The sequence below is a fragment of the Pseudopodoces humilis genome, chromosome 3 (assembly GCF_049639895.1).
Source record: "Pseudopodoces humilis isolate 2021_Gansu_Grassland_sample_001 chromosome 3, ASM4963989v1, whole genome shotgun sequence".
Taxonomy (NCBI): domain Eukaryota; kingdom Metazoa; phylum Chordata; class Aves; order Passeriformes; family Paridae; genus Pseudopodoces; species Pseudopodoces humilis.
The window spans coordinates 11488633-11508471 of NC_142202.1; the positions used below are offsets into that span (position 1 = coordinate 11488633).

The 19839-nt window shown below is 46.0% G+C and overlaps 1 protein-coding gene across 1 annotated transcript; it reads right to left on the bottom strand.

Moving 5' to 3' along the window:
- Window positions 1-1019: 1019 nt before the first annotated feature.
- SLC22A7 (solute carrier family 22 member 7) lies at window positions 1020-15490 on the bottom strand. Its single transcript, XM_005533014.2, has 10 exons — window positions 15054-15490; window positions 12531-12634; window positions 8402-8556; window positions 6856-7024; window positions 4996-5113; window positions 4046-4155; window positions 3744-3958; window positions 3141-3249; window positions 1583-1789; window positions 1020-1402 (listed from the first exon to the last, which is right to left on the bottom strand). The coding sequence occupies exons 1-10, from the start codon at window positions 15429-15431 to the stop codon at window positions 1339-1341; spliced, it is 1629 nt and encodes a 542-aa protein (XP_005533071.2). The 5' UTR covers window positions 15432-15490; the 3' UTR covers window positions 1020-1338.
- Between the last annotated feature and the right edge of the window lie 4349 nt (window positions 15491-19839).

Sequence of the window (19839 nt, forward strand, 5' to 3'; positions counted from 1 at the left end):
TGAAAATTCTGAGGTTTTGAGTTGGTTAGTGTCCTGTTTTTCCTACAGACACTGTATGAGTAATGACATCAGCATTGCATACTCCAGCTGGTTGCTATAAATCATGATATATTTCCAAGATATTATATATATCTTGGAATATATATATTTCCATTTTGCTGAAGGAAACACAGATTGGTCATGATCTGCACATTGCCTTTCCTTTTTTTGAGAGCACAAGGTAAGGTGTTAAGTGATTCATGGATAGAAAAAAATAATTTAAAAAATAGCTGCTGTCTTACAGCAGCTAAAAAAATTCTTCAGGCAGCTTATTTCTACTAGGAGGTGCTCTTGGACCTAGGATTGGATGTGCCTCTGCATCTGTTTTCAGATGCATCTTCAGTGTGTGTTCTCTTCACAGTGTGCATGGCTTAGCTTATAACACCTTGCAGCCCAGGGAGTCACAGAGCACCTGGGACTCAGACCCTGAAGCCACTCCCTCTTCCCAGTTTGGGTACAAGCTGTTTATCAGGATTCCAAATTTATAGATAATTTCAACTGATAGATGATTTGGTGGCTCATCTCTGTTGTTTGCATAATTAAGCACAAGAGGCAAAGACTTTCCATAAAGTTAAGATCAATGTGTTAGACCAATAAGCAAAATGAAATCCAATAATGAACTACTCAATATTCCATGCAAAGTTTCCTGTAGCAAGGTGGATTTTGTATTTGGGATTTGTGAGGTTTTTTTTTCCCTATTGCTTGAAGTATATTTCTTGCATACACTCTAGATTTAAATGCAAAAGCTTTTTTCTTCTTTGTGTATGTAGGGAAAATGCTTGCACTTAACCCATTCTCAATGGGATTCCTGCATGTGTTTTTTGCTGGCTTTGAGCCTTAGTGTGAAAACTGTCCAGACCTACAGTTTTATGGTTTAAAATAAACCATAAATTACCACCAAGTTAGATTTATTAGAGTTTATTTGGCTTTGCATGATTCACACTCATTGTCTTTCTTGCTGCATTGTTTCTCGAGGTGTATGAACCAATGGACTGTACTTTCTGTAAGGCTGTGCACAGATCTGAAAGGTCAAAGTCCAACAAGGCCAAAGACTGGAAGAGTTTAGCACAAGGTGCCTTTATTTCCACATCCTGTTAGACCTCTGCATCCTTGCTGCTGGCCACACTACAGAGCGGGTCAGCTCTGCCAGCTGGTGTCCTGATCTGCCTCCTTCCTCCAGTGTCCTCAGTTCCACTTCCCTTGGGAGTGAGATGGGTGGGCAATAAAGGCTCTTCCCCTGGCAGATCAGAGCATCGCTCAGTTGTGCAGCCCTACACGATGGCTGTCCCTTTGGGTCCCTCACTTCAGGAGAGCCTGCAGCGGCATGCCCTCGGGAGCACTGACTTCTGGTGGCACTTTTACTCTGGAAGGAAAAAAAAAAATCATATTTGGGCTGATGGACAAAAAAGCTGGAAGGCCAACAGCACCACTGGGTTGTCCCTTCTTTCCCCGCCACCCACAGACGGAGAATTGCAGGCAGCAGAGAGGGATGTCCCCTCTCCTCGTCAGAACCCACGTGCAGGGCAGGATGGAGGTGACTCACTGTGGCTTCTCGACGTCCTCGATGCCCTCGGGAAGGCGCACATTGAGCGTCTCCGGGAGCAGAAAGGCCACGGCGCCGCTGCACACTGCGACACCGCAGTATGTCACCTCGGGCAGGGACCACCACACCTCGTCCAGCAGGAACACCAGCGGGGCCAGGGCCCCTCCCAGGCGTGCCATGAAGGAGGTGTACCCCATCCCATTCTGCCTGGAAAGGTGCAGACCAACATGGGAAAGAGAGGACTACTTGTGTCATGTCAGACCTCTGCCCTTTTCCCCGCAATTTTCTCTAAGTGCTGAGGTTTTTCTCCCCCTGGCTTTTCCCTCTTTTTTCTTTTCTTTCTTCATATATTCCTAAAATCATCATATTTCTCAGAGATCAACTGCAGCTGCTGTGAGAAATACAATTACATCTATTATGAGAAAGAAGCTGCAGTTTCACACTAAGATACCTGCGCTAAAGCTGTTTCCACTTTAAAACCCCGAGAGCATTTTCTAATAGTAAGACTAGTGAATCTTCCAATCTGCTTAGAGCAAATCCAAGTTCCTCCTTCTCCCAGGTACTTCTAGGCAGCTGGCATACACTAGAGATACCTGTGAGCACTTTTGGTCCAAGGAAGGAGACTTTGGAGAGGAGATCAGAAATAAGACTTAATTTTGAAGGGATGAGTGGCATTTCACACTGATGACAAGGATCCCAGGACCTGCTTGTGCATATACAGAATAAGTACTGCAGAAGGAACCAAATATTTTGTCTTTGTCAATGTCTTTGAGCATGAAAGATAGAAACTAATCTGAGGTAAAAAGTAGCAGATCAGTGTGACCACTTTGGTTTAAATATGAATCATTCCCCACATGCAACAGACCTTTGAAAGCTAAAGGACTAAATGGCAGAGGAGGGTACTCTGGGCAGGAAGGGACAGAAGTGAAGTAAGCCACAAGCCCTGCTGTGATTCATGAGGGGTTTTTCAGACTTGCACAAAGAAATCAGTGAGGTGGTTCCTTCCACCAGACTTAGCTATATCCCAACCTATGCAAATGTTAAATCTGGTGTTATGTTACCATTACCCAGGTAACAAATAAGCTCTGTTTTTCTTCCTGGAAGGCTGGTTAATGCCTGCTTTAATATAATCCAGTGTCCAAAAGACTCTCAAAAATGTTGTAGTATGCATCCCTTGTAAAACTTGGTATTTCAAGATATTATTTTCAGGTTCTTTTAACAGTTCCTGACAGATTATCACAGGGAACGAAGACTTTACTAAGCACAGGTGTTTTATGGAGTGCAAAGATCTTCTCACACAGAATACTCCTCACCTTTCCATTCATCTTCCTCTCAGCACAACCTAACCACCCACAACCCAGGTTTAAAAAAAAAAAAGGATGGCTTTTTGCCTCTCTCTTGTGAGTATATGAAATCCCTAGAACCTGCTAGTTCCAGAGGCAAGGGGCCAGTGCTGCAGTGTAGTCACCAGCACATCCTGCTGTGCTGATGGTCAAGGCCTGAGGGCAGCACCCCAGCCAGGCCCTGGGGGTGTGCTCAGGTGGGTGGAACCTCTTACCTCAGAATGGTGGGGTAGAGCTCCGAGGTGTACAAGAAGACGGTGGTGAAGGCAGCTTCTGAGAAACCCTTGCCCATAATGGCCACTACTGAACGCAGGGAGGTGAAGGCTGGGGGAAAGAAAAGGCATTTATGACAATGAGCTGCCTCTAGGAAGAAACTTCCAGGTATAAGAAGGGAGAAGGTTCAGTGCTCCCCCAGAAAAAACAGAGAGCTTCATAGCCCTGGAGCTGCTGTCTCCAAAGGCTGGATCTGTAGGTTTAGTATTAGCCCAAGTGGGAGCTGAACTGATGACAAGTGGGAGATGAACTGATGAATCCTGACAGTTCCCATTGGACAAAGTCTATAATTAAGATAGGCACTATGTCTTGCCATTGCTGGGCCCTTCAGCAGTCACTTGACAGTGACTGGAAACCACCTGCTGTGACCAGATATTAGGGTTAGCCCACATTAGTGACCTTGTCTCACAGACACCCTTCAGGTGGAGGACTTCTCTACACAGAATTGCCCATGGACAAATCCATGGCTCTCCTTCTCCAGCATTGCACAAAATGGACTCCCTCCCCCCTTAGCAAGTACTGTGTAGAGCTGAAGAGCATCTCACGCTTGGGAATGATGATGTTGGCTCCTATGCAGAGTCCGGTCAGGATGAGTGTCCACGCCTGGCTCTGCCGCCGGCCAATTCGGTTCACCAGCACATACATGACCATCTTGGCTGGAATCTCAATGACCCCGAAGACAAACTGGGAGAGGTAGATGCTGAGCCCAAAGCCAGTCAGGTTCATGCTCATGCCATAATAAGAGAAGGCAACACCAAACCTGCAAGGAGTGGGTGGAGATGGGACCGAGGGAAATCCCTCTGGGAACTGCAGGATGAATTCCCTGCCAAGAAGTCACACTGCTTACCACACCACACCAGAACACAGAGAGATCTTCCTCAGGACTGGAGTCCTGAACAAGCTGATGTAGGAGTAACTCCCTCCCATGTTTTTGTCTGTTGCCATCCTTGTGAGGGCCTGGCAGAGATGGAAAGAAAGAAATAGTTCAGCTGCTGCACCTTTAGGATGCAGACATGAAACCCCAGACAGGCCAGGGACTTTCCCTTCCCAACTTCAGATCCACCCTGGATTTTCCATACATTCCTGTTGCAGAACCATTCTCTGAGCATACATTGTCAGAGGCAATGTCTTCCTGCAACTTTACAGATTGTCTGCTATTTTAGACCTCTTTTTCTTCTCATGGCTCCTTCTTCCCTCTCACCTACATGCCCCATGTATCAGATAGGTCTGTAGTGAAATGGCAGATGGAAAAGTCAGTGTTGGCCAGTTCCACGCTCCTCCCCATGTGGCTGCCTGCTGTTGTATGAAGAGCTAACAGTGAGCTTTGTGCTTTGTTCTTAAGAGTGCATTCATTTAAAGAGTAATTATTTATCCATCTACCTATATAAATACAGAATACCTAAAAAGTCTGGCACTGAGAAGTGAGCCCCACCTGTAAAGAAGAAGAGAGTACTTGTCCAAAAAGCCTTTTGGCAATTGATTAGGGATAAGTACCAGCAGAGTTAATAAATTCTACTCACTGTTTATTTACTCCAGTGTCCAGTCTGCTCAGGCCTCTTGCCATGGCCAAAATGAGTGGAAAGACACTCCACCTAATGGATGGGATTTGTGGCTTTATGGGAGCTGAGCTGCTGCTTTATCTTTAGGGGTGAATTTCTGCTTTCTAGAGCAAATTGCCCACAGTGCCCCACACACTACACTGCAGGCTAAGCATTGCTCCAGGTATCAAACAGAAGTAAAATAGAGAGAGACAAAGTGGGAAAAGAAGAACGTGTGTCTGGATCTCCAGTTCCTTACCTCTGTTGAGACAGCAAAGTCTTTCCTTCCATTCATTCTTGCACATCTGAGCAGGTGCCTGTGGGCTTCCTTCACTTTGCCCTTGGCTATGAGCCACCGGGCAGACTCTGGGACCCACCTGCAGGTGCAAGGAGAGGAGACTGTTCCTGTTGGAGCTGCCTGATTTCCATCCCATATACATGGCTCTGGCATCTTCTCCATGAGACTTCTACCTCAGCTAAACATAACTGTGCTGCATGGCAAGAGAGGTGGGCCACCCTTTTGACATGGACATTCTCTTCTACCCCTTAAGGCTGAGCTGGTTGAAATTTCAAACTCTTATAAATTAAACTGGTCCCAGGGAGTTTATTTATGTGTTTATTTACACATTTGTGCTTTCTAGGACTCTTTAAACTTTGAAATTGTCAGATACTAAAAACCAAATGTAGAAAGGATTCAGTGAGCTCTCTACATACTTTGTTAGTTGCTAAAATAATTTGGTTTTCAAAATAATCAAAGTCTTATGCACATACAAGTGTCCCACTAGAATGGTCCAAGACCAGATCCCTACAATCCAATATTTGTGATTCATGTACCCTAAAGAAGATTACAGTAAAACTAAAGAACAACTGTTGTCACTATTCAAGTGGGAATTGAAAATCATGTGTAGAGTAAAAATGCTTGGAGAATTGGTCTTGTTGAAAGTTTTCATCTCCTTCCTGCAAGCTTACAACCTTGGGAAATATAAAGAGGGAAAGATGGCATTTTGCACTCATTGCCACTGTCTCTAGAGAGTATTACCATGTCTTTTGGTTGTCTAATGTCTCCACTGAGGTCTGACATTGTGTCAATAATATCTACAGAGTGCTAAATTAGATTTTAATTCCATACTTCAGAGACTTTCAATTTTCTGCAATCACCGACCTTATGGGTGCTTGAAGACTAGAGTATAATTTGTTGGAGAACTAATCTCCATAAAAGATAGTAACATAAGAGGAAAAATCAAATAGTTATGATGAAAAGGGTGGGTCCAAATGTATCTGTGAATTTCAGCACTTCCAAGGACTCAGTTTTTTATGGCTGGTTGTCCTAGAAAGAGAGCAAAACAACTTGAACTAAAAAAGTCAGCAGAACACGTATTTTAGTTGTGCTGGACTTGATTGGTGAAATACCAAAAGTTACTCTTTACACTGTCAGTGAATCAACTCTGTATTCTAGTTTGTATGAATGCATGGGAAAAAAAAAAAAAAAGAAAAAAAAAGGAAAAATTAAAATTTCTTTGATTAAATGAACCATCTCCCATTTTAAGACTCAGGAGATGTCTGGTATTTTTTAAATAAGGCTACAGGGGGGAAATTGCCCATAGAAAGCAGGTGTATTTGGCCCATCAGATGGTTACACAACTGAAAAAAGCCCTGGGAAGTGCAGCAATAAATGAACCTGACCTAGCCTGAAGGTGTCAGTGGCTTTCATGGAAAATTTTTTACCAAAAGTATCTTTCCTAGTGAGGTGTGGACAGAGAATGGATAAATTTTTTATCTTGGGCTTACTAAGGATTAAAGCCTGCATCTGGTTGCATCTTCCTTTATTGGAATCTCTTTACTCTGAGCCATGTCTGACAGAGTTGGCAGCAACAAAGCCTGCTTCCAGCTGTCATCCAAATGCCTTGCCTCCTCCTTGTCCCCAAAACTGTAACCTCGACTCCTGGCCTTGTTGGAGAGATGAAACCTGGGCCACTCCAGTTTTCCAGAGCTGCCATGCATGGGCAATCGAGTTACAGGACACAGATGAGTCCTGCCGGTCCTGAGGTTGCTGAGCGAATCCTAGGATCTGAAGAGGAAGGAAATCCCAGTGTGCTTCCTTTCTGGTGGCTGCACTCACCACAGGGAGACGATGCTCAGGAGACAAGGTCCTGTCACTGCCACCAGCAGCCAATGCCATTCCCGCACCAAGTACGCTGCCAGGGCCAGCAGCATGTTCCCAACGCTCCAGAAGATGCTGGACAGGATCCCGGTGAAGGTGCGGTGCTGGATGTCCACCCATTCCATCCCTGGAAGAGGGAGGCAGCATTCAGCTGGGATATGCAGGACTTCTCCAGGAAGGGAGGGCCTGCAGAGCTTTTTAACAAGGGCAAAGCAAGAGAACATCCCTGGTCTTCTCCTTCACAAAGTTCCACAGTTTGGACAATATTTGGAACATTTAAAATATTCAGCCACAGCTCTTAAGTTATTAAAAAGCTGTAAGCCATTAAAATAAAACTTAAAGAAAATAAATAGTGATGAACATGTGTTAAGTAACAGTGCTAAAACCACTATTGGTGATAGAGTTCTTTTAATTTCATTCAATAGCATTCAATTGGTCTTCTTTGTCAACCAGCCCATTTTTCCCTAAACATCTTGCCTGCACAATTTCCCACTTCTCTGTCCACTCATTATTTCAGATTAAGAAAATATACTGAGAAGAATTGTTCACCCAGAGCAGACAGTAGAACACGTGTAAAGCCAGATGGGGATATCCTTGTTTGTTTGTGTGAACTAAAAGCCAGTTTTCCTCTGAAGGTTTGGACATCTTGCTACAACCTCTAACAATCAGAAATGTCCCTCCCAAGCTCTACTATGACTTGCAGAAATCAACCTTTATAACAATAAACAAACAGAGCAGGCCATGGGATTTGTCAGGTCTTGTGTGGGCTTTTCCAGTACTGAAGCCATTTTAGCTTGATTTTGGCTAGATCTGCAAAAATCCTGGAAATTTCTTCTGCAACAGTTATTTATTCTTGGGTACAACACTTTTTTCCAGAATGTCCCAACGGTATCTACAAAATTATCCAGTGCTTTACTGGATATCCTGAAATTAGAAGCTTGTTTTTATTATGTAATTACCTAAATTCTTCAGCTTCAGTTTTGCCTAGCTCTGTGTGATTTTTTTTAAAAAAAATTTTGGTAGTTGTTCTCATTATAAAATGAAGATTGGCAACTTAGGAAAACTGTGAGCAAACTTGAAACTGGGAAAGTAGAAACACCTGTAAATGACACATCATCCTCTCGTGCTGAGGACAGGGTAATGCTGCTGAATGGTCCTAACAGTGTGTGCTTGAAAGGTGAGAACTTTTTATGAGTGGAAAGGGGCAGAGACTTTGGAATGTGGTTCTTATTGTGTTACTGATGATACTTGACAGGAATTGGGTAGCTTGTTGCAACAGAAATACTAACAAGTGGTTGTTGTATTTTGAGTAGACTTAAGTATTTATTAGACTAACAGCAAATTGTAATTTTGGGATCCTTGCAAGAGGGATATTCTGTAATAGAATTGCACACATGGCAATTCCTACCTGTTCCTACCAAGTCTGCCCTGCCTGGTAGACAAGTCCCTTCCCACACGCTGCCTGCCAGGAGCCCCCTGACAGCCACAACCCCCCCACACTCACCCAAAGGCAGGACAATCAGGGAGAGGCCACTCAGGGCCACCCCAGTGAGGGTCCGTGTGATGGCCAGCATTGTGTAGGACACGGAGGCGGCGCTCAGCATCCCAAAAACCACGGAGCACAGGAGGGACAGCTGGAGCATGGTCTTCCGTCCGAACCTGCCACGAGCACAGGCTGGGTTACAGTGGCTGGAAACCTGTCATGGGAGCAGGGCTTGAAACAGGCAAACCAGAGATTTTAGAGGAAAATTAAAGGATGCAGTATCCTGGAGAGAAGGAATTGGCTATGGATCAAGCTGGTAGCACAGTGGTGCAATCCCATGCAATGCCTGCCCCATAAACATTGGGACTCTCCAGTGGAAAGACCAGCACTGCTCAGAACAACAAATCTGGCTCTCCTGGCCAGCACCACCCCCAAAGCAGTGATGCCAGCTTGAAATCCCGTGTTGCTGTCACACCCTGCTCCCTCCAGCCTCAGTGTCCTTCTCCCATGGCTTACTCAGGACTGGCCACTGCCACCACTCTCAAGGAGGAGACAGAGCCATGACATTTTCACCCTGCTCCTTGGAAGTAAACAAAAGGAATCCAGTTGTCAGCCCACATGTGCAAATTGCCCTGAAATCCTAAGGGGTTTCTGAGGAATCTGCCAGGATGTTGCTCCCCTGGCGTTTCCTTACCCCATTGTCCAGAGTTCTGTGTGGAGAATGTGGAGAAATACAAAGCATCAAATGCACACAAATGAATGTGTATATAAACACACACACACTCTCTCAGAGACAGAGAAATATGTCTGCACGTATTTCTACACAACCTATGAAAATCTAAAAATCAAAATGGAGCACAAGGTGTTGGTCTCCTGATGAACATCAGCATTGAATGTTAGGGAAGCTTAGGCTCAAGCTGCAGTAGTAGATTAAGCCTGCCAGCAGGTGATGTTCAGTCCACAAGGACCCAAATCCTGCTCTGATCCCGACATTAGGGCTCTCCCAATGACCACCTGAGAAGGATGGTGTAGGAATGATTGCTCCAGGGGAAAAAGTAGCATGCCAAGACATAATGCCACAGTAACATTCCCAAAAATAATAAAAAATTACTTCATTCAGCAGCTGATGATTGAAATGGCAAAACCTCCCAACTTGTGGCTTGGGTATAGGGAGTTTGCCAGATCTGCTTTGACATTTATGCTGAGACAGTTTGCAAAAGACACTGTGATGCCCCAGGGTCAGAACAGGAAGCACCCAGAAACCCAGCAGAGCTGGATCCAGTTTTCAATGGCTAACTGCCCAAGAAAGAAGATACATTTTTTAAGTGAAGATTTTCCTTGAAAATACAGTAAGGAGGATATCAAACCATAATATTTCTTGCAGGACTCAAGGCAGCTATTTAAGGAACCATTACTGGACTCTCAGCTAATGCACATTACTTTCCCAGGAAACCCAGGAGTGAGCAAGCAGGATTGTACTGCAGGATACAGGGAGGCTGCTAGAAATAATGCCATTAAAATTGTCTTCAAAGAGAGTGGTAGGAAAGCACAGCCTCTGAAAGGCTATAATTCAATAAAAGGAGCAGGCTGCACAAGCATAAAAATTAATAAAAAAGCCATTTTCATAAAAAATCTGGAAGTCTGCCAAAGCATCATTGAACCAATTCAGTACAAGGACAAGGTACAAAAGGAGTCTTTGGAGAAGAGCAGACAATAACAGAAACAATATATATGTATTTTTGCATACATTTGTTCACAGTGAAGGTTTTTGGAGGGTTTACCTGGGTAAAATTTGTCAGTAGAGTAGTTCTCAAATCCAAATATCTGTAATGATTTAGAAAAAAACTGAACCTGAACAGTAGCAAAATGCTAGATAATTTTACCCCTGGAGCACCAGAGATGAAATCTCTGCCTCACTGTTAGCCCAAAGAAGCAGGATCTCATCTTTATCATAGAAAAGGAAGGTTTCAAATGGGAAGTTGACTTTAAAAGGATTATAGGGGAGATGTGGGGGGTGACATCTGAGGTTTAACCTAATGATTCTTAATTTTCCTCTAGCCACTACTCATTGCTGTGTTGGCCTTGAGCAAAACTGTGTTTATCTGTCATAATGCCAAAATCTTCCTACTGAGTAGCTGTGGTCAACTCAGAGCCTCCATTTTAAATGAGAACTTTAAATTGTTTCTCTATTTTAGATTAATAATCTGCCCTGAAATTCTCTCTTCTAATTCTCTCATCCAGTCAGAGTCCTTTAGCTTCTGCAAAGTCTCCACACTTGGGCCTCATCTCTGCCAGACTCAGCATCAACTCCCCACTTGCTACCTTCCCAGATTATTTATAAATGTACTGAATAGCACAAAAATCCAAGCAGAGGCCCCTCCCTTGTCACAATGGAGCATTTGCATCTCCTCTCTTCTTCCTGGCTTTTAATTATTTAGTCATGCTGAGACCTTCCTTCTTCTCCTAGACCAGCTTAGTTTCTTAAGAGTGTTTGATAAGGAGACTGAGATGATGTCTCCTCTGCTGACATGCCTGTTGATCGATGCAGAGGAATCCTGTACATTTGTAAGGCTTGGTTCTTTTGGCAAAACCCAGCTGATTCTTCACTGGTGTGTCCTACCTCCCCCTAGGGCTCTGGCTCCACCTTTCAGAGGAGTTTCTGCCAATTTGCCTGGTGCAGAGAGAGGTCAGGCTGCCTGGCACTCCTGAGATCTTATCTGGAGACCTTTTTAAGGCCTTTCTATCCCCAGGGTGCTGTAGGGCTCCAGGACAATGTCTCCCTGCTCCTGGCATTTAACTGGCATTCCTCTGGTGTATTTCTCTCTGCTTTCTTCTGTCAGCTTATTTCAAAGCTCCAGCTCCAACACCTGCCTCTACACATTCTCCCACTGTGAGTACAGACTCATTTATGTCTCACACTACAGTCTTTTTATTTCCAGATGCTCCTTTTATGCCTTAATCCTTTGCTGGCTCTTCCCCCTCACAATCCATTTGTGAAACAAATTACTTTTCATTTTGTGCTACCTTGTGAGACCTTATTTTCTGCCATATTTTGTCCTGCTCCTTTTCTTGATTCTGAATTTCTCTCCCTCCAGCTGTGCTATAAAACTACTGCAGATACAAAGACAAGGCACACAGTTTGAAAATCAGCCAGGTGTCTTGGGTCCTTGTAAAAGTATACCCATATACCAATGGGTAACGATATGGATGTAAAAATTCCCAGCTGCAGCACTAAAGTCTCAGGGTCCTTCACACTTCAGGTTCCCCTCTGCAGTGATTTTGCAGCTTGCTGTACTCTAATTCCTCCCAGAGGAAGGAAATCAGGAAGCAGTTTTGCAGTAATGAATAGTGTACGGGGAATAGCACATCCCAACTGCGTGCCTGGACTCTCTGTCCTCTGATGGGCTTCCTGGTTTTGCTGTTTGTGAAAATATTTAGTTTCTTAACTGATGCCCTTTCTAGGTTATTACTTGGATTTATTTTTTCCAGGTTTATACGGTCACACCCCAACATTTAACCAGAGAGAGCAGATTTGCTCCTGTTTTCTTCATTTCTTCAGCTCTTCCTTGAAGAATAAATACCTCCCTGCCTGTAAAGAATCTCTTTTACCCTGATTCTCTAGGAATGGCAGTCAAATTGTGCTTGCTGGAGACTCTTTTGAGCTATGGCAAGCATTTGCTCTGAGCCCCTCACTTGGGTATCATTAGCCAATTGGTGTATAATTTGCAAGGAGTTAACTCTTTTAGGCTTTTTGTTCAGCTTTGTATCAATCAGCTTTCTCCATTTTTAGACAGTTTTCTTTTTATGAAACTGGTCTTATAGTCTGGATTTTGTTGTTCTTGTTTTTTATTGTTCCTGGAGCAATTCTGACCACAGTCAGCAGTGCATCTGACTCCTAGCCAAGGCCAGAGCTGCTTCTCTGATCTGGGAAGCATTTACTGGCTCACTGATCCAGGAAGCGTTTACTCCCCGCATTGCTTCCCAGTATGGCTTGAATCCCATTTCCAAACGAGAGGCTGGATTCTGCCTTTGCAATTGCCTTTTCTCCTTTCCCCACCCCTCTGATTGCCTACTGAAGGGCACAAGTTTATGGAATTCTTTCTGTGAAGCTGAGGCCCCGGAGGGAGGAGCAGCCTGGGGGGGCTCAAACCTGTCGGAAAGGTACCCGAACACCATGGCCCCCATCGTGACGCCGATGAAGAAGAAGGTTGCTGTTGCCTGGTTCATCCCACGGTGCTCGCACACGAGGTCCCACTGAAACACAAGGCCAAAATGACACTTAGTGCCCAGCTCAGTCTCTGCTGCCTTCTCACACTCCTTCACTCTGGTCAGACATTGTATCTTGAAGTTTGCATCTGCTGAGTCTGATGGAGGGCTGGAATCCTGCACTAAACTGCACGTCAGACAGTGCCAGAGTCCTGAGAAATGGAAAGCTGCATCTTACAAAAGTCCCAGTTATCCATCCCCACTGTGACAACCTCTGTATGAACGCTTCATAGAATCACAGAATCGTAGAAGATGCTGAGTTGGAAGGGACCCATCAGGGTCATTGCGTCCAACTCCTGGCCCTGCACAGGACACTCCAAAAGTCACCCCACATGCCTGAAAGCATTGTCCAAATGCTTCTGGAGCTCTGTCAGGCTTGGTGCTGTGACCACTGCCCTGTGGAGTCTGTTCCAGGGCCCAACCACCCTCTGGGTGAAAAACTTTTCTTTGATATCCAACCTAAACCTGCCCTGACTCAACTTCAGGCCATTTCCATGGGTCCTGTCACTGATCACCACAGAGAAAAGATCAGTGTCTGCCCCTCCACTTCCCCTGTGGGGATGTCGAGGACCCCAATGAATTCTCCCCTCAGTCTCCTCCAGGCTGGACAGACCAAGTGACCTTGGACACTCCTCCTATGGCTTCCTCTCCAGACCCTTCACCATCCTTGTGGCTGTCCTTTGAATGCTCTTTGATAGCTAAATGTCTCTTTTATATTGCGGTGCCCAAAACTGCCCCCAGCACTTGAGGTGAAGCTGCCCCAGTGCAGAGCAGAGGAGGACAATCCACTCCTTTGACTGGTTGGTGATGCTGTGCTTGATGCACCCTAGGACAGGGTTGGGCAGCAGAAAACTTCCCAGGGTACCACACATGAAGACTTCCCCATTTTCTTCTCCTGGCCTCTGCAAGACCTGCCCAGGTGCAAATCTCCCCCAGCTCCCTCTGTTGTGCCCCTGAGACTGCCCTGGTGAGCTGGGCATTGGCAGGGTGTCCCACTGCAGTGAGCTGTCACAGCCCTCAGCAAGCACTGGGGAATCTTGTGTTGATAACCAGTTTCCTTGGAAGTTGTGCAGGGAAGAAGGAGGGCAGAGGGGAAGTAAGGTCAAATACATGCTCTTAGTACTAATCTATTGATTTCTTACTGAGGCATTGGTTTGAACATATGAACATAATTTTATTTTCTTGAAAGTGCAGATATCGCTGATCTCTAGAGAATGCTGTGGTTTAAGATGTTACTGTAGAGTGAATTTTCTCTGTGTGCAAATATTACAAAATTTAATCATCAACCCAGACTTGCAGCCTCTCTGTTGAGGCCAGCCAAACCTTGAGCAACCTTTCCTGCTACAAAAGCAGAATTCCAGAGAAAGCCCCAGTCCCTTGAACAGGTCCTGAGGCCAGAGGCCCAGGGGAGCAGCATCACAAGGCTCCATGCTGCAGTGCCTCCTCTACCCTTTCTCTCAGGACTGCTTCACATCTTTCTCCCCAATCCAGAGCAGAAATACAGACCCAGTGCACACATGAGCCTCACCTCTGTGCCTGATGAAAGCAGGAGTGGTTGAGTGTGGGGAGGAAGCACCAGCTCTAGGCTAAGACTTGTCCCTCCTCCCACTGAGAGAACCAGCACTATCTTTCTAACCCAACTGTGCCCTTTTTCCCTGACCAGATTTTCCTTTCCCTAAGACCTTGTGTGATTTGGACTGTTTTCCAAGGAAAGTAAAGCATTAACACACAGAGGTATCACTGCTAGCCCTGGAAAAGTGTTTCAGAAGGGGGGTGGTTAATATTTGATGGGCAGGGACCTTTTGCAGGCTCAAGGTTAGGGCTGGTTATGAGCTCCATCTCAGTGGAAGACCCTCAGAGAAAACATTTGATTTGGCAGAGAGATATTGGTGGTAAGCGAAGAGAGGCAGCACAACCCTGGGGAGAAAAGGAGGAAGGTGAAGATCAGCGAGGAGGGGTGGCCAAGGGAATAGAAGTTATAAAGCATTTGGAAAACCAAGAAAGGAAATCAAGAGCTCATATGAAACCCTGACAGGATGCAATCCTGTGCAAATGCCATGTGGCCCACACAGAGAAAATCCTGTATCTGTGTCTTTCCCCTGCCACCTCACTCCCTCATGCGTCTCTCAATCATCTGGAGAAATTAAGATGATTATAATGAGAAATGTTGGCATTAATCTAAGCAAGAGGAAATGCTCACAAAAATAATATTAATAAATGTTAACTCCTAATACTGAGTTTCAGAGAGCTTCCCCCTCCCAGGACATCTTCTCTGAATAGGTCATGTCCACTGGTTACAATGCACAGATTCCCCTCTCATTCTGTGCACTCAACAAACACCTCTCCACCTTCTCCTCAAAGCACAGAGCTAATTTCAATTTTGGCTGTATCACAGGCCAGGATTTACCTGTGTGGAGATGGTGGAGGTGAACTGCGAGTGGTCATAGACCCATCCGTGCTGACAGGGCTGGATGATGGATTTGGTTTCTGGTTGCAGAGAGGAGTTGAGCAGCAGGTGAAACTGAGGCTGTGAGAACATCTCACAGGAGCTGAAAGTGCCATCAGGCTTCCGAGGAATGCTGATGAGCAGAACTTCCTCCATGGTGAGATTCACAAATGCCTCGTGGTGTGGAATTGCACAGTGATGAGAAGGGGTAGCAGCAAGAAAATTGTGCAGCAGGAAATGCATGGGAAGGTTGATTCTTGGGAGGCAGAGGATAGCCAAAATCAAAATCTGGAATCTGCCGAAGCCCCCAATTTCCAGCAAGAGATCCTCAAATTTCATCTTTCCTGTGGAGTTTGCTCATTCAGAGCAGCTATGTACCAAGGAGCAGCAACATGAGCTTGAAAAGCAGCCTCTGTTCTTGGAGCTCAACTTCCCATGGCTTTTCATACAGCCACCTCTTTGGACTTTGAGACCTTGCTGAAAGGTGTCAAAAGTCACAGTGGAACTCTCTACTTAGGGTATAGACAAAGAAATTATCCTGTGTGCCCACAACACATCCCTTTCAAATGGACCCAGTGCAGGCACCTGCTCTTTTTGGAGTCTTTTCCTCTTGCTGTGGTTTTGGAGAGGGACATCTACATTAGCAAGGGAGGCTGTGGGGAGAGTACTGTGCGAGCACTCTCTCATGTGAAGGTTCTGCAGCAAACTCTGCCTGGTGTGAGCTGGTCACCAGCCAGACCCACTGGACCATGACAGAGGCCTCCGGAAGAACAGGGGTGTCCCACTGTGTCAGGGCATCCAAGGACACCAAGCTTGGCTGCTGAGCACCAGCTAAGTGTGTTTTGGTGTGGTTTGTGTCAAGCCATGCCCTTGGAGCTGGCTGAGAGGCTGCCTGCAAGGGAGATGTGTCTTAGGATGGATGCAAGCAGGGAGGTGTGTCCTTTGGGGTGAGAAGGTGGCTGAGAGCCACCTGCTCACCTGTGCCCTGCAAAGAATGGAAAAAATTAAAATGTTTCCCCACAAAGTCCTTTTCTCCACCTGGAAAGGTGTTTTCCCAGGAGGGAAGGAGGCAAGGAGTTGATGAAAGCTGCAGAGCTGGCAGGAAGAGAGGATGCACCTGTCACTCTTGGGGCCACGACATACTCTGCAGAGTCCAGCCCTGTGCTGGTGTGCTCTGGGGACCGATGTGACAGCCAAAGGAGTGAATGTGCAACACCTGACGGGGCCAAAGGTGCTGCTGCCTCTGCTGCACAGACTGGGGATGAGATTGGGGCAGTTAAATACAAAGTAGTGGGAGAAGGGGCTGACTCTGCCTGGGGTCCCTGCAGGACCTTCTCCTGCAAGTCCCTTCACACCCTCCTCACACCTGGGGACAAGAATGAGCCTGCCTCCCTAGCAGCAAGTGCTCTGGGCAGGCTGGGCCCATGGAATAACACATCCCAGAAGGTTGTGTGCTAAGCTCAGGGGGCAGAACATCACACAGCAAGCAGGGGCAGCACCCTGCAAAGGCTACAACTGAAGAAGTAGAGCAGTGGAGCTGCTGAGAACTTGCTCTAAGTTATCTCCCACTGCATTTTCACCCTCTGTACCTCTCTCCGTGTCATCTGTGCCCTCTCTCCTCCACCAGCCCCGTGCTTTTGAGTGTTGGTAGGTGTTGATTCTCCAAGCTGTTGTCCCAGGACATGCTCTGCTTTAAAGCAGCTCCAATTTGGCCATTCACCAGGAAAACAGGATCGTTTGGTGTTGGGATGCAGGCACAGCAAGAGTCTGAGCTCAGGGAATGTTGGAAGTGGTGCTGGCTGCCAGGTGCTACCAGGAGCTGCCTGTCTGCACTGCCTTGCATTGCAGCCAAGGGCTGGGGACATGGGGCTGTAGAGCAGCAGGTAGGGATGAGGACATCCAAAAAAGCTTTTCACAGGGCTCCTGCTGTGGCTGATGGCCCAGACCAAGTGTCGCCCAGACGTTGAGTGCTGTGAGGGCACAGAGCAGAATAACACCACGATCTGTGACCTTAAGAGACCTTTTCCCTTTTCAGCAGCATACCTGGCCACCCATGTTTTACTAATGTGCTGCCCCAGTGCTGGGTATGAGCCATTTCAGTGCTCATCCTGGGACAGGCACGAAGGAAGAACACAGGAGTGAAGTAGGGACACCTGACAATGCTGTGCCTTCAGGGTTACAGTTTAAGCTGAAGTTGAACTAAAGGACAAATTATTTTTTTCATCACCAGTCTTCTAAGAACAGGGAGAGAAACTTGATGTGCTGCTGAATATTTAAACTGCAAACAGATCCAGCCTCCCCATCAGAAATGAGATTATGGATCACTGTTCTGCAGCTCCCAGGGCTCCACTGCTCATACTGCATTGCTTAAAATGTACATGGCACTATGTCTTTAACCCAAATGTGCTCCTTTAACCAGTCACCAGCTTCAGTTAATGACCAACACATGTGCAAGGTCTGTGACTGACCTGACTGAATTAACAACTTGGTTATTTAGACCTGACTCAAACAGCTTGAACATGCCCAGTGAGAGCAGACTCCTGCTGCTGCTGTCACGTGTAATGCTGAAAGAAAGAGTTTACTTTTTGCTGCGCACATGTAACACTTTCTTTTGCAGTCTTTCTTGCTGCTCTTTTTCAGGATGCTAACTACTTGTTGAGAAGGTTGGATTATTAAATTACTTGGTCACTAAGGTGTTAGCTTTTGTTTCCAGCAGTAATTTCTGAACACTTACTATGGAGCTGTAATAGCTTAGATGGTGCAAGGAGTGAAGGAGCTGATTTGCTCCTTTAGCAATTGGAGCCACCCCACAGGCATCTCAACTGCTGCAGAGTAGCTGGAGATCTCATCAGTGCTTGCAGGCTGGTGCTTAAATTATAATTTTCTCCATTCTCTCCAAGATACTCCTGAGTGCCATGAAAATCTGTGTCCATCAGAGCCACTGAGCTGGACTTGCTGTTAGAGGGCAGAAGAGCTTCTCACTGCAGCTTCTCACTGCAGCTCAGTGCAGGCTCTGATGCTTGCAGGAGGGAGATGTGGCAATCAGAGGGAGTTTTTCCATTTCCATTTTTTCTCTAATTTGTAAAGGCAGTTTAGACAGGGAGATCCCACAGAGCTGGCAGTGTCAGCTGAGAATTCCTGCAGTGTCAGTTTAAGGTGCACTGTGCTGCAGCAGCGTGCCCAAATGCTCTTGGCAGGATGTGTGCACACCAGATTTTGTAGCTCAGTTAGATAAAGAGAAGGTCCAGCCAACAAAGAGGTCCTGGGGCTCCTGGAGATCTTTCTTTGGTCATAGAAGAAAGGGAGTTTATGCCATTCTGACTCGGTGCCACATTAACAAGACTGCTTTCCATTGCTTACAGCTGTCTTGTGTGCAGCTGTTTTACTTGACTGCACAAATGACAACTGTTCTGTAAGTAGACTGGTTCTGGGCAAAGCTTCTTTTCTTACCTGTCAAAAATACAACATTGATTCTACCTTAGTGTGAAAGGACATGAGCAACTTATATGTCTTTTGCTGTGTGTGATTATGGATCCACAGCCAGCACTTGCTTCCCAGACAGATCCCACAGACCTGTCTCATGTCCATTCTTACCCCTTTCCCTATCTCAGGGAACTGATTTCATGTCATTTTCCTCTAACTGGTGCTGTTGGGAAACTGTAGTGGGGCAGAGATTCAGCCCAAATTGACTGGCTGCATTTTACTGAGGAAAAGGCAAACCCAAACTCCTCCTTCAGCCAAGGAAAGAAAGACACAGCAGGAATAAAAAGTCCAGACAGAATCAAAAGTTTTCAGGGGTGAGATTCCATCTGATTAAATCACTTTCTCTTAGATAGGATAATCCTGTGTGAAGTAAAACATTGCCAGGGAACTCTAAACAAACCCAATGGTTCAGGGAGCAGCATGAGCAGGGAATGATGACCCAGGAGCTGGGGAGAGTCCAGGACCAGTCATGTCCTCCTCAACTGGGCACAGACTTCAAGTGTCAGCATGGCTGGCAGAGCCAGGGGTGGGACAGAGCTGATCAACAGCCCCAGACACAGTGAGAGGATGAATCAGGACCAGAGTCCCTCCAGAGAGCATGGTGTGGAGCATGAGAAGGGCTGAAGACAAAGCAAAATCCATGCAGCACCCAGGGCAGGGGGCAGGAACACATCCAACATATCTCAGATGGATGTGAGACACAGTCCTGAGCAGAAATGAAGTCCTGGGCCATAAGCAGAAGGTGCTTGGTGGTGGCAGGTCCAGGGCAGTAAAAGTCATTAGTGCCCTTGGGGCTCTCATTCCCTGAAGGGCCAGGGCTTTACATCACAAACTCAGGGAATGCTGCATGGGGAGCTTGGAGCAGGCACTGGCTGGAACAGTGTTTTGGAAAGCCTGTGCAGACAGTAAAGGTGTGGGAGTGAAAATACATACACCTGAAAATATGCTTGCACTGAAAACGCAAATGGGGAGATGGTGAGAGTGATATATAGGGAATTACTGAGTGGGTGAAGCACGGTCCAATGCTCACCTCAACAGTGTTTCTCTGCCAACGTGGCCATGTGCTTGTCAGGTCCTAATAGCTCTGCAGCTCTGTTCTGCATTTCCTCCCCTTCAAAATGGAAGGAGAGGAGCCCTTTTTCTTTACCCCAGAAGGAGTAAAGAAAAGCTGCAGAGTGTCCAGGGAAGCTGCTTTCCCCATATAGCACCATACCTTCAGTATTTGAACTTCTCTGTCTTCCTTCACTGATCACCTTCCTTTACT

Excerpts from the sequence above, each read along its gene's own strand:
- SLC22A7 (XM_005533014.2), bottom strand. The coding sequence starts at position 15,431 with ATGAAATTTGAGGATCTCTTGCTGGAAATTGGGGGCTTCGGCAGATTC. Across the intron at positions 5,114-6,855 it reads CTGAGCATCGTCTCCCTGTG|GTGGGTCCCAGAGTCTGCCC; the intron begins GTGAGTGCAGCC and ends TTGCACCTGCAG. Across the intron at positions 1,790-3,140 it reads CTCTACCCCACCATTCTGAG|GCAGAATGGGATGGGGTACA; the intron begins GTAAGAGGTTCC and ends GCACCTTTCCAG.